General features: G+C 41.5%; 2 protein-coding genes across 8 annotated transcripts in view; one reads left to right on the forward strand and one right to left on the reverse strand.

Moving 5' to 3' along the window:
* Positions 1-23,781, forward strand: part of METTL5 (methyltransferase like 5) — a 37,000-nt gene that overhangs the window by 1,515 nt on the left and 11,704 nt on the right. For 3 of the 7 annotated variants that reach the window (XM_039495558.1, XM_039495557.1, XM_039495556.1), the window contains exons 2-7: positions 3,253-3,375; positions 4,101-4,215; positions 4,697-4,878; positions 5,239-5,321; positions 6,107-6,158; positions 6,943-6,992. In XM_039495558.1, coding sequence (XP_039351492.1) covers positions 3,267-3,375; positions 4,101-4,215; positions 4,697-4,878; positions 5,239-5,321; positions 6,107-6,158; positions 6,943-6,992 — 591 coding nt within the window. In that variant the 5' untranslated portion in view covers positions 3,253-3,266. Of the gene's footprint in view, positions 1-894; positions 1,028-3,252; positions 3,376-4,100; positions 4,216-4,696; positions 4,879-5,238; positions 5,322-6,106; positions 6,159-6,942; positions 6,993-7,204; positions 7,256-8,533; positions 8,631-23,781 lie in introns of those variants that run through there. The other 4 variants (XM_039495563.1, XM_039495561.1, XM_039495560.1 and 1 more) reach the window with 4 other exon arrangements.
* Positions 8,291-22,239, reverse strand: SSB (small RNA binding exonuclease protection factor La). The gene is made up of 12 exons (XM_039495555.1): positions 22,093-22,239; positions 15,968-16,042; positions 13,951-14,054; positions 13,604-13,778; positions 13,273-13,380; positions 13,064-13,164; positions 12,772-12,843; positions 12,642-12,684; positions 11,639-11,779; positions 10,650-10,836; positions 10,339-10,473; positions 8,291-8,746 (listed from the first exon to the last, which is right to left on the reverse strand). The coding sequence occupies exons 2-12, from the start codon at positions 16,031-16,033 to the stop codon at positions 8,649-8,651; spliced, it is 1,230 nt and encodes a 409-aa protein (XP_039351489.1). The 5' UTR covers positions 16,034-16,042; positions 22,093-22,239; the 3' UTR covers positions 8,291-8,648.

Consider the following 23,781-nt stretch of genomic DNA (forward strand, 5'->3'; position numbering starts at 1 on the left):
CATTTTATTTGGCCTGCCAAATAAACAAAACAAATAAACAAAACCTAACAAGGTGGATACTCCCTCTGCTGGTTTTGCAACATCATTCCTAGGGCTGTCCACTTCTCTGCTTGCAGTGTTGTAGTTGTGTTGGTCCCAGGATATTAGAGATGGTGGGTCAGGTAATATCTTTTATTGGACCATCTTCTGTCAGTGAAAGAGACAAGCGTTCAAGCTACACGTGGCTCTTCTTCAGGTCTGGGTAAGGAACTGAGAGTGTCACAGAGCTGAAAAAGATACTAGAAGATATTACTTGTTTCTCTAACTTTCCTGCTGGCATACTCCATCAATAAAGTAAACTTCTGGGTCTTGTATTTTGATACATTGGGAACATAAAACCCAAGGAATAATGTGTAATCAGCATGGTATTTTTTTCCCAGAATTCTAGGAAAGAATTGCAAATAAGTGTAAAAACATTTAAATCAAATCTATTAAAAGATGACAGTCTTTCTAATAGACAAAGGAGCTGCCAATGTTTTGGTCACTAAAATCTGGTGCTAAGCAACGGCTATGATATGAAATAAAGAGATGGTTGCTACAGAAATGGTGACCTGGGAGGAATTCAAATCTACCTAATAGCTCTTGAGTCACTGCTTTGAAATACTGGAACTAGAATTTTGTTGCAGACATTTATTGGTCACTAAAGTGTTGGACAAAGAGAAAGCTGTACCTGCAAGTGTTTTGCAAAACATTGAACATTTGCACTTTACTGGAAGAATAATGAAAAAAGTAGTATCTTCATGTATTTAACGCCTACAAATAAGCATTTGCAAGAATATGTACTCAATTACAGATGCATTCTCTGCCTTTTTGTGTGTATATCCTTAAAGAGTGGTTATCATGTATCCTTCACAAAGCCCAATTTCAATTCAGCTAAGAGAGGACAAACCAGCAAAGGAGGAGAGTGTTCCTCTCCATCTGCCAACACAGGGTGATCTCTTCCATTTCTTTCTGCTGTGTCTAGAAGGAGCAATGCAGGGAAAATAAGGTGGGTGACGTAATATTTGTGTTGGTGATAGAGACAAGCTATGGTGATTACAGAGAGTGTTCCTCTTCAGGTCTGGGAAATGTACTCAGAGTGTCAGCTAAATACAGGTGGATCAGAGCGGTTAGCACAGGGATTCTCAAACTGGGGGTTGATCCCTCAGACATCAGGAGGTTATTATGTGGGGGTTGTCAGCCTCCACCCCAAACCCAACTTTGCCTCCAGCATTTATTTAGTGTTGCACTCAGGCTTTCTTGAGAACTACTGGGTTCAAGTAAGTACTTAACACATATTTCAAGGAACCATTCAGAGGCTCCAAAGTTTGTCTCTGGAGCCAACAGAAGTTGGTCCAATAAAAGATATTATCTCACCCATCTTGTCTCTCGAATATTCTGAGACTAGGGTAACCAGATGTCCTGATTTTATAGGGACAGTCTTGATATTTGGGGCTTTTTCTTATATAGATGTCTATTACCAGGGCCGGCTTTAGAACTTGTGGGGCCTGATTCAACAGAGCTGCTGCCGAAATGCCGCCGAAGACAGCGGCAGTGATTGAGATAGTGGCAGCAATTTGGCAGCAGCTCAATCGGTTGCCACTGTTTCCGGTGGCACTCCGTCAGAGGGTCCTTCCTTGGCAACAGTTGTCTTGTGGGGCCCTCTTAGGCGCAGGGCCCGATGCACAGGAATCAGGGGAATCAGCCTAAAGCCAGGCCTATCTATTACCCCCCACCGCAGTCCCGATTTTTCACACTTGCTGTCTGGTCACCCTACCTGGGACACAAACAAGACGACAACACTGCATACAAGAAAGCAGGAAAGAAAAGGTGCCCTGGACAGGGTACAACGCTGCTAGTACCTGAGTGGACTGAACGGGAACTGACAGTGCTCGTCTGTTTCTTATGTGCATGCCTGGGGGATGGGTTAAACTGCTGCACTGTGTGGAGAGAGGTGGAGATGCACTGAACTAGGTGCTTGGGGGTGGTGGGGTCTGTGGCAGTTGCTTGGCAGTCTCCGAGCCTGGGCTCCATGTGGAGCGGCTGGGAATGGGCATTGTGCAAAGACACAGGAGGCAGCCCCAGGACAGGAGCGCCCTGCCCTGCCTGCATGCTTTGCAGCGAAGGAAATCAGCAGCCCAGCTCGCAACAGCCCTCTGCCTCACTGTGAGGCTCCGCTCGCTACAGGAAGGCCAGGGGCCTTCGTTTGTGCATGGTGATGGTTTTGTGGCAGTGGGTAGGCGATGGTAATCCACTTGAGTGGCTAGGGAACCTCCTGATAGGTGTGTGTGTGGATAGAGAGTTCAGTAGTGGTAGCCCTAGAAGGTAGGTGACCCACTAGGGCCCCAGAAGGGGAGAGGGGAGGATTCATTTTTCTGGCTCCTCAGACAGGTGAGGAAGCAGAAAACCTGCTTCAGATCAAGACCAATTTTAAAAAAAAATTTAACCTCAATATTATTATAGTTAATATTTATATATAACTTTATTTAATCCAGTCACTTATTAGCATTAACTAATTAATCCTCACAGCACTCAATTTTGATTCTGGGATAAATTGCTAAGTGATAGAAAAGGGAGTCAACTTGCAGATACATCATATTTACATGACTTCCAGCTAGATTTGCAGACATAGCATTAGCTATGGGGCTTATGCAGTAAGGCACTGAACATCTGCAGCTGCTATTGAAGTTAATACTTGAGTGTGTTCATTAGCCAAACAGGAATGTAGGGGGGTTGTTTTTGGTTTTTGCCAACTATATGATCTAAGTTACACTTGGTATGCTATATACATAAAAGGCAAGTCTGAGGCCTGGTCTACACTATGGGGGGGGTCGAACTAAGGTACGCGACTTCAGCTACACGAATAGCGTAGCTGAAGTCGAACTACCTTAGTTTGAATTTCCTACCTGTTCAGATGCCACGGGATCGAACTCCGCGGCTCCCCCCTCGACTCCGCCACCGCTGTTCGCAGTGATGGAGTTCCGGAGTCAACGGGAGCGCGTTGGGAGTTCGAACTATCACGTCTAGATTAGACGCGATAGTTCAAACTCCGAGATGTCGAACTCTCCGTGTCAACCCGGCAGGTAAGTATGGACCTACCCTGAGAAACAGGATGTGTTTTTTTTTTAATATATGTTTATTTTTAATTAGCTTTTAAAAGTTTTTGTATTATGTATAACTAAGAACAATTTTAGTAGTGCAAACCTATGGGTGGTTATAAACTTTTTTTTTTTGTTGAGAAAACAAACATGAAGAAGTTAAAACTTAAGGAACTAGAAAGCCGTCTTCAGCAAGTTGATGATTTTGAGAATCCAAAATTACTTCTTGAACAGTATCCAACAAGACCCCACATTGCAGGTAGAGATTAAACATAAAATTGTTGTAGATTCTCACTTTTCTGTTGCCAACACTGTATCAATACTTAAACTGTAAAAAACAAAAAAATCTGCTCAATGTTTTTTTGTTTCTAGATGTTTGTTGTGTGTGTCCTGAGAGAGTAATAAGTTCATTAGAGGCTTTTGCATTATTGCCAGAGATTGCTTAGAGAGAAACTAATGCATGTGTTTTAGTAAATGTCTCTAATATCTCAAACAATGAAATCTAATAAATGGATTTTAAAGTTAAGGATGTGGGTTGCAGAAAACTTTAATTTGTACTGATAACTGTTTGTTTGCATCAGGTATTAAGAACACAGAAACATGGCTCTTAGTTTTAATATTGATCTTTCAATCTGAGTAATTATAAAATACCATTTCCCCTGTAGGACCATCACAAACAAAATTTCCTTGTGCACCTTCCATAATTACAATGAATACACCACTGTACGCATGAGACCAACATGCAAGACCAATGAGTTGAATTCTTTCTTACTGTTCAATTTTTGTTTCCATACGTAAACTAGGATGTGCATTTTACTGAGATTACTAGGTTTGTGTATAGCATGGTTCCTGTATAATCTACCAAAGCCTGTGTGTCCTTGCTTAATTTTGAAATCTACCTCAAAGCTTTGTGAAGGACAAAAGAAAATACACTGACTTGTCAACTGCCTATTTGTTCTTATCCTATAATCTCTTATTTTTCAGCATGTATGCTTTATACAATTCACAACACTTTTGATGATATTGAAAACAAGGTGGTTGCAGATCTAGGATGTGGTTGTGGTGTACTCAGCATTGGAAGTGTAATGTTAGGAGCAGGGTAAGTGTTTAACACTCAAGTTCTCTTTGTTTCTTTCCCAATATAGAACTAAATGAGATAAGATTAAGAACATGACCAATGCTAGACTGTACTTAATTTAGGTAACTAAAAATGAGTGCATGACCACACATTTTAGTAGATCTAGCCCCTGTATGAGCATGCAAATAATAAGTAATAGGGGCACTTGTTTCTAATACATATTTTAAATATAGAGCATCTTTGTAATTTAGAAAAAAAATCTCCAAACTGTTCATTTCCTGTTCAAAAATTCTTGGAAAAATAAAAAGCTTCACTACTTGTATTCCTTTATTAGTAATTTACTTCTAAAACATCACTGTTCTGCTTTAGGCACATCTCTCAAAACTTTATAGCAGGAACAAACTTGACTGTTTAGAAATGTGCATTCTGAAAAAAAAAAAAAGTACCACATCTTTTAAAAGGAAAAATACTGCATTGTCAATTATTGTTTTCCATTTTCCAGGTTGTGTGTGGGGTTTGACCTAGATGCAGATGCCCTGGAAATATTTAGTAGAAATGCAGAAGAGTTTGACCTCACAAATATTGACATGATTCAGTGTGATGTATGTTCTTTACCTGCCAGATCATCAAAAACTTTTGACACAGTAATTATGAATCCTCCTTTTGGGACCAAGCATAATAAAGGTTGGTAATTCTAAAAAGCAATTAAAATATTCCTACTTTTCAGCAAATGGTGTTAAAAATTTTACAATAATTGGCATTTAATAACTAGTTGAACTAATAGTTCTTTTGTATATTGCTATTACAATTAAACTTATCTACACCTATGCTAGACACCACAATTAGGAAAAATATGGAAATATACACCCTCTTCAGAGCCATAACGTACTCAACACAGCTTTTCAGAATGTACAGGCTGCAAGCATAACTGCAATTATTAGGGTTAAAAAAAATGGTGGACACCTAAGGATGAAATTAAAGAAGTTAAGACTTTAAATGCAGACAAATAAGACTTTAACAGCAGCTTGGGTCCTCTTCTTACAGGAATGGATATGACTTTTCTGAAGGTAGCTTTGCAAATGGCACAAACAGCTGTATATTCCCTACACAAAACTTCAACACGAAAAGTAAGTCCTTGTCTTCAGCGGGTTAAGCGTTAAGCAGGTGTAAGTGGCAATCTCATCTTCCACTACTTTTGTAAGATCAAATATGGATTCAGTAGCCAAGATGAATACCTGTGCCTTGGGTGTTTGAAAACTAAGATACTTAATTTATAGCGCTTAATACTTGAGTGGGTAGTGTGACAAAGTTCCTCCTCTACCTTGGTGGGTCCTGCACTTATTGGCAGATTTGGTCGCCTCACAGATTTACCTTGTAGGTCGGGAAACAGCCCAGAGACCTTCCCCTCTGGTAGAAGCCACAGTCCAGCTCAATTCCTCCTGTGTTTGATCAGGAGTTGCAGCTTCTTGCATGCCTCTTGCTCCCAGTTCCGTGTACACACTTCCTCTCCTCTGGCTCCCTTTGGCCTGACTGGAGTGAGCCTGGAGCAACCCCTGCTCTGGTCACTCAGGGAGCAGAAAACTGCTTATCCAGTGGCCAGTATATCTTCCTTCTACTACTCTGCTGTTCCCAACTGGCCTGGGTCTATCACAGTATATATGCACACACCTTTAAAAAAAAAAAAAAAAAAGACACTGGTTGGAGTTCTGTCTTTGGAGCCTTAATAATTGGTATGAGAATGACAAGGTAGAACACTAGTCTTGATGCAGGAGACTGCAGATGTCAGATTAATACTTCAACTCAAAACGCAAGTACACTTAAAGTATAAAATATCTTACTATTTTAATGAGGTTTCCTCAAAATGCCATAAACTAATTGGAACTAAGTTCATGGACTATTTTCTTGTGTTCAGCATATACAAAAGAAAGCAGATGAATGGAAAGTGAAGATGGAAGTTATAGCAGGTAATATCTTGTACATACATTTTTTTTTAAATGCACTTTTAGTGGGTAATAGCCTCCAGGACCAGCTACTATTCAGATGTAGCATGAGGAGCTAGTTTAAAAATATGATCCATTGGGATGAAAAACTGGTAGATTGTTTTACCTCTCCCCAAACTACAAGGAGCAAGTGATAAAGAGGTCTAAACTAATGAAATAGGAAGTTTTGTAGCTTCTTCTGCCCCCAGGACAAACACCTCTAATGATGAAAGATGTCCCAGTTCATCAGAAAGTAAAGCAAATATTCTGGATATAGTCAGGAAAAACTCATCTCAAAACATTGTCAACAAGTTTTACCTTTCCCTGCTCCTGCATTCCCTTAGTCCTCAATTTGAGCTGTCAGTTTTTCTGATCTCCAAATTTTGGTGGGTATTTCAAGACTCGTGTGCTACTTTAATGGCACAGGAGTGAAGAATATAGGGGAAAAAAAGACATAATTCAATATTTATACAGCAGTAGAATGCAGAGTTCCTTCATTGTCACACTTGTTTTGTGATGGTTATCTAGTATCAATTTCCTTCTAAAAACAAACTTGCTAATATGAAAATGCCTGTTTTGGTATTAATGTGCATTCACTAATCTGGCCAGAGCTCAAGAACAGGCACAGAGACCGAATAAATGTAAAGCCAAATAGTTTGTCAAGTTGCTGGCAACAAAAAAGTGATCAAGGAATATCATACAGTTTGTCTAACACCACTGAGCAACTAAGTGATTTTAGTATGACAGGTGTTCTCTGTGCTCTTCACAGAACTTAGATATGACTTACCAGCATCATACAAGTTTCATAAGAAGTCATCTGTAAGTATTTTCCTTATCCCATATTAAATTATGAAATTGTATCTGAAATTTAGAAGCAATTGGCTAATAGTTTAAAACTCAAGTCTGAATTCAGTTTAACTTGCATTGCAGTAGTGCTTAATCGTGTGCTAGACACTCTACAAAGGGGTTAGAGCTGCACTTGTGACTCAGTTTAATATTTTTACCAAACTCATTTGCACATTTGGTTTCAGGATTGGTGTCATGTGCTTTGAAGTTGGTGGAGTAGAAACATCCCAGAAAAGTTAAGTTGTCTCTAACCCTCTTCTAGATGGGTTGAGGGCACTGTAGTTAGTACCTCTAGCATAAAGAATTCTATTGTAGGATTATGTTTGTATTGCATAGCATTTAGGCTCAGCTCTTGCTTCTGGCTTACCATACTAAGACCCTGAATTAATCTAATTAAGACTTAGCAAGTGGGTGCAAGAGGCTATCAGATCTTGTTTCCATGTATCAGATAAATTTAGTGTCTAAACTCCTACTTGCTCCCACCTACAGTTGACTAGGGTGAACTCCTGCCCCCATTGAATGCAAAAGCAGAATTCCATTTGACTTCAGATGGGACCAGGATTTTACTCTTAAAGGAAGGGTCATGGCTTTGGACTAGTGTGAGGGTGTACCATGCATAAGGGCAGCATGGACAAAAGCAATCAAGAGCTGGTGGGAACAGGTAGTTAAGTGATGGCAGAGTAGGAGACAACAGAAGCAGCAATAGGTGATGTAAGATATATGAGGAAGTGGTTGAGTTATGATTAAGGACCAAAACTTTGTATTTCACATAGTGGAAGCAGTATGTGTTTTGGGTTTTTGGGTTTGTTTTTTTTTGAAGGAGAGGAGATGACCACCTGGTTAGAACAAGCTGCATTTAGAGTGGATCCAAGGGGAGTAAGGTGGATGCCAAGAAGGTTAAAGGGGAAGTGTCAGTAGTCACACAGAGAGGAGGACCTGGATAAGAGTCTGATCAGAAAGACCAGCAGTTACCTGGAAATAAGCAGCAAGGCTTAGATGAGAGAGTAGGTGTAACATGAAGGCAGAGTCAGAGACCAAAAATTGTAGCATCAATGGCACTTTTGATGTATGTATGTACCACTTGGAGTTGCATTTGGCTAGATATCTTCTCCACAGTGAGGGACTATAAGAGTTTTATCCCACTGAAGCTATCCTTAGTCAAACTATTTCCTGATTAGCATATTTATAGCCCAAGTAGTGTGCATATCTGATCTTTGACAGGGTTCTGTCCACTAACATTAATAAGTTTGATGCTAGCATTCAACGGTCCATGATTTTTAAATATGGAATTTTATTGGTGTTTTTCATACAACTTCAAAATTACAGTCAGATTCAGGGATAGACCCTCCCTTTATACATTTGACTCAAATGCCAGAAATACTGAGGATCTGACAGTATAAGCAAAACTATAAATATAAAAAAAAAATATCCAAGTTGGCATGTTAAGGTAAGCATGCGTCTGGGGAAAAAAAAAAAACCTTCACAAAATAAAAAAAGCTTTCCTCTCATTACAGGTGGATATTGAAGTGGATTTAATAAGGTTTTCCTCTGAAAAACTTCCAAACTGAGGATTGGCTTAAAATCTATTTAAAATGGATTAATAAAAACTCAGTGCTTTTTTAAACACTATTACTGATCTCCAGCTCCGTTTTCTGTTTTCAGCTGTTTTGATGCAGGTTCTTCTTTTTCAGTCTCGTCTAGTGGTCTTTTCTTGGGACTTGCTGGCCCTGTAAGAGTTAATATAAGCAGATACTTATGGGACTGGTGGAAGTTTAATATTACTTTCAAGACTATTCCTATCCAGTTCAAGACATACAATCTTTCAGGCTGCTACATATGAACAGGTTGCCTTGAAATTAGTACTTCGCATATTGCCTATGGAACAATTCCAGGTGATCCACAGCTACTATGTAACAATGATGAATCACCTATTCATGACTTGTTTCTCAAGGCTTTGGACCACATAGCAGGAGGAAATTAACTAAACAGGAGCACCAGAATTTTTCCAGTCTGAAAAACAGTAATAGTATTGGTCATTGAGATAGACAAGGTAGGTGAGGTAATATCTTTTATTGGATCAACAGAAGTTGGATATTACCTCATCTCTCTAGTACCCTGGGACCAGCACAGCTACCACAACACTTCAAACAATGGAAGATACCATATTTTTCCTTTAGTCAAGCACCAAATCTCAACAGGCAGGGAAGACAGCCCACAGTATGGAAGAGTTAAGAACCACTGCTCTAGGCTATGGCTAACAGACAAAGGTTTTCTTCTACCATACTGAGTTAAGGGCATTCATTTACTTGGAAAATGATGAATGATTAATTTACTGTAACAGCTGTGTAGAGCTAAGGACATGTAGGACTAATGACAGTATCTCTGCAGTGAAAACTGCTTTGTATTTCCCTGTAAATGCTCAACTCTGCAGAGGAATAGGTCAGTTTCTGTACCAGTTCAGTCCTTCATTTGACAGACCTATTCAAAGGCATCAGTTAATCCCTGCGAACGTGACTAAATTTGAATGATCAGGAAAACTGGTCTAGGAGGGAACAAAAACTTTAATAGCATATGATAAACCAACTTGACCAGTTTCTAGAAAATACAAGAAGCAACTACACCTCTACCCCAATATAACACGACCCGATATAACACGAATTCTTCTTCGAACAGGCAAGATAGAAGATACTGGAGCGCCGCTTTACCAGCAGCGCGCACCGGCACGCCGCACAACCGGGCCTACCAGCGACGAGCGCACCAGCTGCACCCGCCGCCCGGCCACTCCCACCCCGGCCCCACGGCGCGCCAGCCCACCGCACCGCGCGGCCGCGCGAGGACGCTAAGCCGCCCGTAGAAGCGTCGTGTCCCGTGCTGAGGACTCAGTGTGCTTGTGCCGCCCGCGCCCCAGTGGTGGTAACATCGGACAGCTGGGTTCTTCAGACTGTGCAAACCTGCAAGCGCTGGGTGACAGTATTCACGGACAACACAACAGCACCACCTGGAATGGATGGAGCAACACATCTCGAGAAGAACCAGTTACTACAGGTGAGTAACCGTCTTTTCTAATATAACGCAGTAAAGCAGTGCTCCGGGGGTGGGGGGGGCGGGGCTGCGCACTCCGGCAGATCAAAGCAAGTTCGATATAACACACAGTTTCACCTATAACGCTGTAAGACTTTTTGGCTCCTGAGGACAGCGTTATATCGGAGTAGAGGTGTATTTGTTCAGTCTTACCTCTATATACACACAGACATTGCTTTAAAAGGGTTGCTTCCAAGCAGCACGTGAACTACTCCATCTCAGGCACAAAATAGCTTACCTGTTTTAGTGTTCTCTTCACCCTCTTCATCCTCACTCTCAAATTTTGTTTTCTTGCCCTGGAACTGTACTTTCCCTTTGTTCTGCGCACCCTGGGGTACCTTGCCACCTCTTCCTTTACCTTTAAATTTGCGACCTGTCAAGATGTACAAGATAGTTCAAGATCTTTTAAGAACCATGCATTAGTCGTTTACTAATCTAAAATCATACAACGCAGTGAATGCACTATCTGACAAGTTCACTTTAATATAATAGAACTTCCATGGAAGTTATCCAAGTGGTATTCAGATTAGTCAGGGGAAAAAAAATCACCTTTTGCTTTCCATTTGTTTAATGATTCTTGCTGACCCTCCATAATTTTTTTCAATGCTTCTTTCTCTGCATCTCCTTCCAGCACCTCCCATATCACATCTTTGTTGCGCAACTGTAAGTTCCCATTATTTGCTTCTTTGGCTTTATCCAGTGCTTCTTTTGCATTATCCTTAAATAGGATAATCCCCTAAAGACAGAAACAAGCACCCTTTGCATTATGGAGTCTTGCCAGTGCAAAAGCATTAATATGACTGCAGCTGGAGTGTCAGGTACCCCCAGGTCTCCTGACAGACTCAGATGCTGCAGTTTACAAAAACTCATTTATAATAAATTTCTAGCCCATATGGTTTTGAAGATAACCTACATATTAATGGGTTTAGTGCTTCATCATTTTCAGACTTGTATTAACAGACCCACAATTCATGTCAATTTAACATCTGAGCCTTAAAATACCAGCCCCCAGATTTTAAAAGCCCTTAGATAACTGCATGTGCACTTCATATAGACAGTGACATGCATAGCTATGCACACAGACAGTTGAATAAGAAAAAGGCCAAGGTTTGCTCTGCATAATTCTCTACTCTCCCAGCAATCAGTGATGTTGCATTTAATAACTGGTTTGTTTAATTGAGAGCTTTAGTCTAGCCTTTATGTGTTATGCAAACTCCCATAGCTATCAGTATGCACTCCTCTGTGGCTCTAGGTTAGCATGCCCTCATTTTAGCCAAAGTCTAAGTAACTCTGCAGGAGGAGAGTCACATTAATGCTTTTACCTTTTACTCAGACTGCTTTATAATAGCAGTTACTCTAGAAAGCTGAAGAAATAAACTAATTGATCTCTTCAGCACTATCATATTCTGCATTCCATAAGTCCCCAATGGAAGGTTTACTATACCATTGCTAAGTTAACCATCAGGCACTTAAGCAGCATTCAGACAGACAAATTTCACATAAGACAAAAGAAACATCTCATCTGAGAGCCTTCTGACCTCCTTTGCCCCTCTGACAAAGTCTATCCATTTAATTTCTCCATGGTCAGAGAAAACTGCATGAAGATCTTCCCTGCAAGTCTGATCTTCTAGGTCACCAGAGAATTTCAGCAAGCATCCAGTCTTTTCATCCAGTGATCTCTAAATACAAGAGAACTTTTTAAAAAAAAAAATAAGGCAGCTAGAATTTGAGATTTGCACTGAAGTGCAGAGTTTCAGGGAGCTGTATTAAGGATATAGTATTAAAAAGATTGCAGCAACTGATAAGAGATCAAGTGACATGGATCCAGTTGTATCGCCAGTAGGCCAAATATCTCATACTTTTACACCAAAGTACCTCCGAGCACAAAAAAGATTTCTAGAAGACTTGCATGGCATTGTCAGTCTGGAAAAGACTGAAAAAGCAATGTCAAAGTTTTGTAACCCCCTTTTCCTGACTCTCTCTAGGATATTCACAACCCTTGACACCCAGGTGCCACTAAGTCCTGTGGGCTGCAACCCCAGTTTGTGAACCTATGCACTTAGATGGTCAGTACCACTATAAGTGCTCATTCCTGCCATTCTCCCCCCCACCCCCAATCTTCTTTCTTCATATATGGGACACTACCCGGGCATATTTCCCTGCTATTCAGTGCTAACTGTGGAATCACGTACAGTGACATTTGTTCTACACAGTAGAAAGCAAATGAACATCTTGTAATAAATTGACAAAATTAGGCCTTCAGAAAAAATATTATGTGCTTCTGGGTGGGAGGTCAGATTTGATTATGGAGGCAAAGTGGTACTCCAAGCTGAGTGTTCACATTTTGGGTAATGTTTGGCACCCTCCTATACCTATGTTAGAACACAGGGTTAATATAAAAACACAGTAGGGCAGAAGTAGCTTTAGTACTTATCAGGTATATGAAAACATACAGTATCAAAACAGACTTGACAATTACCAAAGCAGATTCATTGTAACCTCATTTATTCTACCCTTCCAGACCATTCAAGAGGTACATACCATTTCAGCATCTTCTGCTTGCTTCTGTTTTTCTTCTTTCTCCCTGTAAGAGTTCAGATCACAGTTGGTTAGAATATAACTAACTAAATAAGGCAAGGTGCTTCATTTATTAAACAAGAGCCTAGCTTACTGTTTTGCCTTTGCTTTAGCCTCTACTTTGTTTTGTTTCCTCTCTTCATTCTTCTTTGCAAAGTACTCCTCCCTTCAATAGAGGTATAAATTAAGTTAATGCAGCCTATAAAAAAAAGCCTTTATTTTATTAAAAGAGAAGATGGTAGTAGCTAAAGAAACTTATAGCCCTAGAACATCTTTATAATTAGAGATTGTTCCAAAGGAACAGCAAAGCCTGCACAAATCAAGCAGTACTGGAGACCTGTATGACAATGCAGGCATCTGTTCAAACATAAGTGAAGTTGACTTACTTGAAAAGCACAATCAGCTCTGTGTCTTTGTACTTTTGGTTTGGTATCTCTGTGAACTTCTTAGCAGATTCAACACTATCAAATACTGCAAAAATTGATCCCTATTGAATAATTGGGGAATATTAAGAATTAAATAGATTAATGGAATGTTCTCTAGTAGCCTGTTTTTCATAGCTAGCAAAGCATCAGTTATTGTGATATACAATTACCTTGAATGTTTTACTCAATGTTCTTCTCATTTGAATGTTTTCTACTGAGCCTTGACCTTCTAGCCATTCTTTGATATCATCAAGCGTTGCATCTGTTGGAAAGCCTTTCTGCAAAGTAATATTGAACGTCCAGTAATTACATGAAACAGAACCTATGACATTCCCATTACAAACTGGCATGGTGACTGAAAAGTACAAATCAGTTACTTAAAACTTATGCCACACCTTGTTTTATATTAAAATAAAACTAAGCAAGAGAATCAGAATTTCATTTGGGTTAAAGCTGTTTAAGTAATAAACTGAAGTAATGCAGTAGAGTATGAAAGCTTACAATATATACAGATCTGTTTTTAATTGCGTTTTTATACTGATCAGTCACTTCAGGAAGGGGTTTGTTTGGAGATCTTCTGATTTTAGTTTTGTCTTCACTTATTTCCATAAGTCCAGCTTTAGATTTTCTCAGTGCTTCTACTATAACATTGAAGTCTTTTGAGAGACTGCTTAACCTATGGAGAAAGAACACAGTATATCAAACAGGGCCACATGCTCCATTCCCCAGCATTACTCAATTATGATTTGAGTTGTACATACAGACTGAGGACATGTGGCCTCTAATTCAGACAATATGGTTATCTGGAAGGCACCCAGCCACAAAAGGTTACTTGCACTTTGTTTTACCTGTTGAATTTGATCATTATTTCTAAAGGCACCCAGCCATCATCCAGTTTGACCTGCTCCTTTAGGAACTTGTCTCTTGGTAGATTGTGATCACCAAAATAGTACTGCAAAAATAAAGACAGATTTGTCCTAGACTGTTGAAACATAAGAGAATTTGATGGAGACTTGATGCAGTAATGAACTAGCCAATGGAAGTTTGGCATGCCCCTTTACACCAATACCATAGGAGTTATCTGCATAACTGAGTTAAAGATATCTTTAACTTCAGAATTTCTAAATTCTCCATTTAACTGGAATTCCTCCAAATCTAACTACAGGTAGCTCACCATCTAAAGAGTGATCTTGTCTAGTGGGACAGTAGTAAAGAGTTGCAGACACAAAGTGTATGGCCTTGGCTGAGCAAATACATGGAGACTTTTGTTCCTATATCATTTAGGCATCAACCTGATCAAATTAGTTTGATTACTAGTCAAAATTGGTATCCTAATGGCTTTACATTTTAGTTTAAAAAAAAAATAAAAGAAAAATAAAAAAAACAAATGAAAAGTAGCATTTGTCCTAGTACGATACCATCTATACTACACTCGTATCTCATTCAGGAAGCTTCTAACTAGCTTTTATTTTGGAGGTTCTGTTTTGCCAGTTTTACTACCATTCCCACTTCCAAGTGGACCCAGTTCAAAAATCCACAGAACGTTCTGCTCCTTCACTACTTTGAATTAGCCAGCACAGTGGTTTGTAAGGACAGTCTCTTGCTACAGTCATAATCCAAATGTCAAACAAACATTTTATGCTCCAAGAGTCAACATGGAAATATTTCATTTATCACTCTATACCAGCATCAGTTACATTGTGCATATATTAAGCCAAATCAATCGAGTTATACTTCTGTGTGAATTTAACCTACTATTGTTACATTAACACGGTTGATTTTTCATTTTAATTATGACAGTTCTCCCTCCACCCCAGCATTTACTCGGAATTTCACAGCACTTCCAGTATTACTAATACACAGGTGGATTAAGAAAGCACTACAAGGACACTTCTACTAATCTATTATGTCTACTACTTTCAAACTTAGTTTTTAGACCTTTACATCTTGTGATGAGGAGATATAAAGACAGTTGATGCCTTATGTCCAAGTCTTCTTCAGTCAGTAATTCAACTGTATTTTTTCCAATAATAAAACAGGATTGCAGGATAGTATAGGACAGTAGTTCTCAACCAAAGGTACATGTATCCCTGAGGGTACGCAGAGCTCTTCCAAGAGGTACATCAACTCATCTAGATATTTGCCTAGTTTTACATCAGGCTACAGAAGAAGCACTAAAATCAGTACAAACTAAAATTTCATACAATGACTTGTTTATACTGCTCTATATACTATACACTGAAATGCAAGTCCAATATTTATATTCCAATTGATTTTATACTTATATGGTAAAATAAGTAAGCAATTTTTCAGTAGTAGTTTGCTGTGACACTTTTGTATTTTTACATCTGGTTTTGTAAGCAAGTAGTTTTCAAGTGAGGTAAAAGTTGGGGGTACACAAGACAAATCATACTCCTGGAAGGGGTACCAGTAGTCTGGAAAGGTTGAGAGCCACTGGTATAGGATATCATCACACAGCAATGTCACAAGACATTGAAGAACTTAAATGTAGTAAGTAGGAAGCTGCCATCTTCACAACCTTGCTCAGATTGTAACACATTAAATACCTCTCTCTACTTGCATGCATAGGGAATGACTCCCAAAGTTGCAATAAGAGAAGTTAATATTTTGGTTTGTTTAACAGTCCATAAACTTGCCAGTTTGTAAGGTGATTAGTATTGAGGTTGTTAGTAAATGCACAGAATGAACACTGTCACGGAACCATGGACAAGCATTTCTAGAACTGGTTTAGAAGACTGAAGTTTAAATACTAGGTTTAGCATTTTTGTTTAGAATACCTAGCCAGGTTAACAATTTATCTAATAAGAGAAAGTGATTTAGCATCCAGTATTAAAACAAACATACCTCAATTTGCTGACAGATTTTGTTTTCCAGGTTAGACATATTTTCACCCTCTCCATTTTCAGCCATTTTGGCTACCTGTATTCATAAACCAGTTTGTTATTACTTAGTATTGTTGCATTACCATAAACTTTGTAAGTCTAGAAATTCATTACATGAAATCCCTAATTTTGGGCAACAGCCAGATCATATAAAATAAAATTGACAAATTCTTTATACATTTAAGACATCCAGTCAACTTAGAACATGAACTCAGAACCTTAGTTAGGAGTTAGTCAGAATGCAAGATAAATAAAATGTATGTAAGACTTGAAGTATCAAATCAACATGCAGTATTATCCACTGTAAAAAAAAAAAAGGGGGGGGGGGCAAAGCAATTTCACTTCTTTCCAACAGTGATTTAGAGAAACAAGGTGGGTGAGGTACTACCTTCAGGTTTGAAGAAGAGCTATGTGTGGCTCAAAAGCTTGTGTCTCTCACCAAAAGAAGTTAGTCCAATAAAATATAACACCTCACCCATCTTGTAGCTCTGTTGGTCCCAGGATATTAGAGAGACAACTATACTCCATACAACACTGATTTAGGCATTTAGCCATCTAGTGCTTAGCAAACTTCATCTTGGGAAATCTGATGCCAGCATGTTGACACAAATTTTAATAAAATCCAGTCTCGCCCAGGAGCTTGTGGCCTCAAGAAAAACCGTTGGTGGTCACATGTGGCTGCATTTGCAAAACGGTGGGTTAGACTACCTCTTAAGGAGTATGATGAAGTTATTTACAATTCCTAACCCAGCCTCATCTTCCAGTTTGAAAGAAGCTGGTCATTTACTACATTGAAGAGGGAAGCAGAAGCATCAGAGCACCACAGAGTAGAAACCCAGCCTCTTCTGGTGCTCCCTATAGAAAGAGGTCTGTTCTCCCCTATGAGGGCTTGTCTTTATACCTTGAGCAAACAATGCAATAACTCAAGTGTTGCCCCTAACCCAACTTGCATCCATGCAAACTTCTAGCTCAAGTTAAGTGGTGCTTTAAACTCCAGCTGGCTGGTCAGTCAGGGTTATGGGTTGAAAGCTCAAACTGCTGGCACTGGAGCTAGTAATGCAGTGAGAATGCAACTAAACACTACACCTAAACAAATACTTTGCCTCAGTTTTTAATAAGGGTAATGAGATCTGGGGCAGTGGCAGGATGCTGAATGGGAACAAGGATATGGACATGAAAATTACCACATCCAAGGTGGAAGCCAAACTCAAACAGTTTAATGGGACCAAGTCCATATAATCTCCCATCCAAGAATATCAAATGAATTGGCACATGAAATTGCAAGCCCAATAGCAATGATTTTTAATGAATCCGTAAACTTGGAGATCAAGCCTTATGACTGGAGACTTGCAAAATACAGTACCTATATTTAAGGAGAGAGGGGAGCAAGTGATCTGGGAAACTACAGGCCCACTAGTTTCACCTCAATTGGATGCGAGGTCTTGGAACAATTTTTAAGAGAGAGTAGTTAAGGACTGAATTAAACAGTAATTGGGATAAAATACAGTACAGTTTTACAGAAGGTAGATATGCCAGACAAACCTAATCTCTTTTCTTAAGAAGATAACAGATTTTCTATACGAAGAAAATGCAGTAGAGTGTGTCTTCCTGGACACCAGTAAAGCATTTGATACAGTTCCACATGGAAAATTACTTATATTAATCCACATCTTCTTCAATTTGAGAATTGAAAGGTGGATAAAGAACTGATTAAAGGGGAAACTACAATGGGTCATGCTGATAGGTGAATTGTCAGGCTGGAGGGGAATTACTAGTGGAGTTCCTCAAGGATCAGTCTTGGGACCAATCTTATTGAACATTTTAATTAATAACCTTGGCACAAAAAGTGGGAGTGTGCTAATAAAATTTACAGACGATAGAAAGTTGAGATTTGTTGCCAATATGGAGAGAACCAGAATAGCCTAGATTTGGATGACCTTGAAACTGGAGTTATAGAAATGGGATGAAATTTAATAGTGCAAAGTCATGCACTTTGTGACTAAAACATTTTTTAAGTAAGCTGGGAATGTAATGGTTGAAAGCAACAGAAGAGAAGAATACCTTGGTATATTGGTCATTACAGTACTATGAGTCACCAAACTGTGAAAAAGGCTAATGTAATCCTAGGATGCCTCAGGCAAGATATATGCAATAGAGATAGGAAGTGTTATTACCATTATACAAGGCACTGGTGAGACTAAGGATATGGCTACACTTGCACTTCAAAGCGCTGCCGCGGCAGCGCTTTGAAGCGCTAAGTGTAGTCAAAGCGCCAGCGCTGTCTGTACTCCACCTCCCTGTGGGGAATAACGTACAGCGCTGGGAGCCACGCTCCCAGCGCTGGGGCTTTGACCACACTGGCGCTTTGCAGCGCTGGAGAGGGTGTGTTTTCACACCCTGCTGCAGCGCTGCAAATTTGCAAGTGTAGCCATGGCCTATCTGGAATACTGTGTGCAATTCTGGTCTCCCATGTTTAAGAAATGTGAATACAAACTGGAACAGTTGAACAGGTGCAGTGAAGGGCTACTAGGCTGATCAGATGAATGGAGAACCTACCTTATGAAAGGAGTCTTAAGGCGCTCAGCCTGTTTATCTTAACAAAACAAAGGATGAGGGAAGATATGATTGCTCTCTATAAATAAATCAGAGATAAATACCAGGGAGGGAGAGGAGTTATTTAAGTTAAGGGCCAGTGTTGGCACAAGAACAAATGGATAGCAACTGTCCATCAACAAGTTTAGGCTTGACATTAGATGAAGGTCTCTAACCATTAGAGGAGTGAAATTCAGAAACAACCTTCAAAGGGGAGTAAGCAGGGGCAAAAAACCTAACTCATTTTAAGACTGAGCTTGATAAATGTATGGAGGAGAAATGATGGGATTACCTACAATAGCATATGACCTCTCTGTAACTGTTATTAGCAAATATCCCCACCAGCTGGATGGGATACTAGATAGGGAGGGCTCTGAGTTACTACAAAGAATTCTTTCCCAGGGTCTGACTGGTTGGTCCCACCCACATGCTTAGGGTCAAACTAATCACTATATTTGGCATCCAGAAGGAATTTTCCCCCTAGGTCAGATTGCCAGAGGGGAGGGGGTGCGTGCCTTCCTCTGCAATTTGGGCAACAGGCCACTTGCTGATTTGAACTAGAGTAAAGGATGGTTTCTCTGTAGCCTGAAGCCTCTAAACCAAGATTTAAGGACTTCAGTAACTCAGAAGTTATGGCCTTACTTAGGAGTGGGCAGGTGAGGTTCTGTGGCCTGCAACACACAGGAGGGTCAGCCTAGATGATCATGATGGTCTTTTCTGACCTTAAGTCTCTGAGAACATGTAAGGGTAGCATACTAATGGGTGTGTTATTGGTGGGAAGACATCACACTAAGAGGACAGAGTTAAGGTTATGTTGTGGAGATGATACAAGAAGAAGAAAGAGTTACATTATGCCTTTTCAGAATGTGAAGAATGCCCAGTGCTACCTCAGCCAATCTTACCCCAGTTATGTTACTCCTTAACATAGAGAGTTATTTAATCTCCATGGTTTTTTAAAAAACAAAAACAAATTTCTCTGCCTACTACAGTCCAATTCTGCCCCTCCGCTGTCTCTAGCTCCTCGGCTATGATTTCCCTGGCCACAGAATGCACTGGCTGCATGCTACTTCTTTCACAGGAGTAACTAATACGATACTCCACTATGTTAGTTAAAACATGCTTATCTCAAAATTTGCAATTCCATTAGGGATCTCTGGAGACTAAACAGGCATAACCATGCCAGCATATACCTTTAGCACAGAAGCATCTATACCAAAGAAAAGGAAACATCACCTCCTGAATGATGGTTGATGCATCAACTAAAGCACTCTTCCGTTGATATAGCAGTGTCTATACTGGGGGTTAGGTTGGCATAACTATGCCATGACCAATGTAGCTATGCTCATTTAAGTACAGGCCAAGCCTTTATTAATCCTTCTGTTTAGTTTCCTCCATATTCTTTCATTCAGTTGCACTTTTTAAAATCTTGAGTCTGTAGACCACCTCATTGTATTAAGATAGCTGCTTTTAACACTATCAAAAATTAATTGATGTTCCTTGATTACCTTTTCAGTTTACACTTGAAAATAGTGCATGAGCAACAAGTTCATATTAAATTCTGTATGACGCCTTAATGTGAAGACTTGATATGCACTTTTGGACAGATTCTGATTAGAAACCAGAATGGGGCCTTTTATCTGGGCAAGCTGCCAATGGTTTTGTACTAAAACCATTCTGATAGCAAACTCAATCTTGTCATGTCAATAAAGGATTCAGGCAGATCAGAGGAGAAAATACTATGGTCAGCCATGACAGCTGATTAGAGTTAGTAAGGGATGGATGGTCTATACTTACATTTTACCAGGATAGGAGTGCCTTGTACCATGCAGTTTATTTCAGTTCCCAAACCAGTATAATCACTTTTATACCAAAATACCTGTGTCCACACTAAAATGGTGCCAGGGGCTGCTGCTTTAAGATATACTGATATAGTTCAAGTAGTAAAGCTTCCTGGTTTAGACAAACCCTGATTTATATTATCCAAGATGTTAGAGACTCTGTTGTCCACTCATCCCTGCCTAGCAGGCTCACCTCTCACAGGCTATATTGTATATGAGAGCTAATGTGATTGGTTACAGCCAGTGCACTTAGGTCCCATCCACGCTACTAATGAAGCTGTTGGTATGAAAGGGATTCAATTAACAGTTTCCCTCCCCAGAGTAGACTAGTCCACCCATATTGAAACACTATTACTAACCAGCCAGTGGCTAGACAGAGGCCTAATTTTACTCTGTAAAACTGAGGGTATGTCTACACTACCCGCCGGATCAGCAAGCAGCGATCGACCCCCTGAGCGCTCTCCCATCAACTCCTGTACTCCGCTGCTGAGAGAGGTGCAGGCAGAGTCACGGTGGAACAACAACAGTCAATTCACCACAGTGAGTAGATCTAAGTACATCAACTTCAGCTATGTTATTCACATAGCTGAAGTTGCTTAATTTAGATCGATTCCCACCCCACCAGTGTAGACTAGGCCTGAGTCAGCATACACCACAGTGTTAGCATTAACAGCTTTCTAAAATGGCTCAGGCTAATACATTTACTCCCAGAGCATACAGGACATGAGATTGAGATCCAGTAGCATTATTACTCACAGAAAGATAACAGCCAGGGTGCCATATGAAATACTAACATCGTGGTAATAAATGAAGAGTCAAAGTGAGCAATACCTGTGACTCTTGTTTGCATTATAAGCACTGACAGGCATATTAACCTTAGTACTTAGCTTAAACTATCTACACTACAAGGGCAATCATGTTCAAGTACCTGACCCAGTGCTCCTTAAAGCTTCCTACCCTTGCTATGATCAGTACAGCTCCACTAGAGGTAATGTGGCAGGAGCACCGGTGCAGAAGTCAGCAGTAGTCATTGGGATGTCAGCCACTAAGTGGGTTAGACCTAAACCCGTCCTGACCAACGTTAAACAACATAGTTAAAGTTTTCTCCTGCTTCCCCAACCCAGCTCTAGGCGCCAGGCTAACACATGGGTCTCCCCAGAACCAACAGCGCCCGGACAGCCCCTGGGGACAGGCCGCCACGAGCCCCGCACCCGTCCAGCGCTGCGCGGAGCTGACGCGACGCTCCCCTCCCGCTCGGTATTTGCGCGGCCAGGACTCTCAGCCCCGGCACTGCCGTTTGGCCGCACGCCGGGTTAGACACGGTTACGTCTCTAGCGCAGCCCAGGCCCGCCGCAGCCGCCGCCCGCGGAGCGCGGTGCGAACAGCCACCAGCGGCCCAGGCCCCACTAGCCCGGGCTCGGGGCAGACGCCGGCGCAGGGAGCCGCATGGGGCGGGGATCGAAAGCTCAGAGCCCCGGGGACCCGCCAGACCGCGCGCGGCCCCGGCCACCTCCCCCGGGGTCTCCGCACGTGGGGCTGGTGGCGGCCCGGGCCGGGGAGTCTCTGGACCACGCACAGCACCGGGGGCGGCGAGCCCGAGCCGGCGGGGGGCACGGGGCAGCTCCAGGCCCCCAGCGCGCGCGACTCGGACACAAACCTGCCGTGGACCCCGGCGAGGGCAGCACCGCGCGCGCGCTCGACCCTCTGGTGCTGCCGCTCCGCAGGCCCCGCCCTCCGCCTTTAAAAGCTGCGCTGAGCGCTCGACGCTAGTCCGGGCAATCCCAGCATCCCCCGCGAGCGTGCGGCTCCCTGGCCCCGCCCGCCTCACGTGGGGTCTGGGGGCGCGGCGCGGGAAGGAGTCGCGTCTTCTTAGCGGGCCGCCGCCGAGCTGCTGCGGTAGAGTCAGCGAGGCTGATTCCAGGCGCCTGGGGGCCCTTCGTCGCCCGGGCTCAGAGATAGCGACTGCCAGCTGGTGCCTGAACCGGCTGCGCCCGGGACGCTCCATCCGCCACGCCAGGGATTTCCCCACCTTCCCTGAATTCCCCCAACATCCCCTCGCCACACACCAGTTTGTGAACTAGTTACATGCAGTGTTGCCAATTTAGTGATTGTTTGGAAATTTGAATTGAAATTGAAACATTAATACACACTTTAAAAGCATATACAGTGTATGATAAAATACAGGTATGTGAAAAAGTATAATAGACTTGAACAGTATGACCACAGACTAGCTTCCTTATACAGCTATTGGTTTTAATGACAATGTCAGTGCATTTGTTTTGGTGATGTTGGCCAGTCCAATAATTTCAAATTATGATTTGTAAGCAAAATCTAAATGAGCTCTCCCTGACAGCTAATGTAGTGATGGGCTGGGGGGGAAGGCTTCAGGACCAGATTGTATTTACATTCACAACCAACCCCCAGACAAAGCTGTGTTGCCTAAGTGATAGATTTTTGGCTGGGGTTGGGTTACAAATCACTGGGGGGGGACTAAATGTCATTGTATGAGTAAAGGGCAGGAGAACTGTACTTAGCCTGTGCTGATTGAGGGTATCAAGAGAGAGGGTGGGGACAGGTGTTTTGCTTGATGGTCTACCTGACTCACAAGTACTATTTGACCTGCTCCTCTCCATTGTTTAAAGACAGAGCTGATTAGGCTCCATAGATAGTCTTTTGTTTTAAGTGACCACTACAGCTGAAATCCTGATAATCAGGTCTAAGTGCTTAGACCTGCTGTGGGACAGTGTTTCTGTGGAAGAGATGGCCCAGTCTGCTCTAGCAGTGAGGTTCCCCCGCACTGAGAGCTCAGCTGAAATCACTGAGAGCTGGGTGGAACCTCAAGAGACCAACTAGCAGAGGTCACAGTGGCAGGTGGCAGCAGAAGGTGACAGCACAGGGCCATTAGCAACAAAACAATGGTGTGAACGGTGCCACAATGAACAACAGTGGCCAGAGTGAACAGTGAGCAGCTGGAGGAATGAGCAAGGTGCCTTCTTGTCCCCCACTTGGGAGGTGAACTCATGTGAAAGCACTTCTGAACTCTGAGTCTCTGCTGACCAAGGACAACACCAGTGAGTGTTAATGAGGCTGTTAAGAATGCTGGAGACACAACACAGTTCATGGGAACAAACATGGATGTGGCATCATACTTTCTATTTAAGCAAGAGATACCACTGAAGGCCAATGTTAAGTGCATTGTCACTTGTTCATCCTGAAGTTGAACACTGGTTCCGAACAAGACCAGCAAATGCTCACTTTCTTTCTGCAGGAAACTCAGCTGACTGGCTAGAAGCATGTAGTGCAACAATGAAAGACTCAACAGTTGAAAAAGTAAAGACGTTTCTCA

Source organism: Mauremys reevesii, linkage group 11 (assembly GCF_016161935.1).
Source record: "Mauremys reevesii isolate NIE-2019 linkage group 11, ASM1616193v1, whole genome shotgun sequence".
Taxonomy (NCBI): domain Eukaryota; kingdom Metazoa; phylum Chordata; order Testudines; family Geoemydidae; genus Mauremys; species Mauremys reevesii.

Bases quoted from the DNA above. Each gene is read 5' to 3' on its own strand.
- SSB (XM_039495555.1), bottom strand. From the start codon at position 16,033: ATGGCTGAAAATGGAGAGGGTGAAAATATGTCTAACCTGGAAAACAAA. The intron at 14,055-15,967 runs GTATGTTTGTTT...TTATTTTTGCAG, and splicing joins AAATCTGTCAGCAAATTGAG to TACTATTTTGGTGATCACAA. The intron at 10,837-11,638 runs GTCAGAAGGCTC...TTCTGTCTTTAG, and splicing joins TTGTCAGAGGGGCAAAGGAG to GGGATTATCCTATTTAAGGA.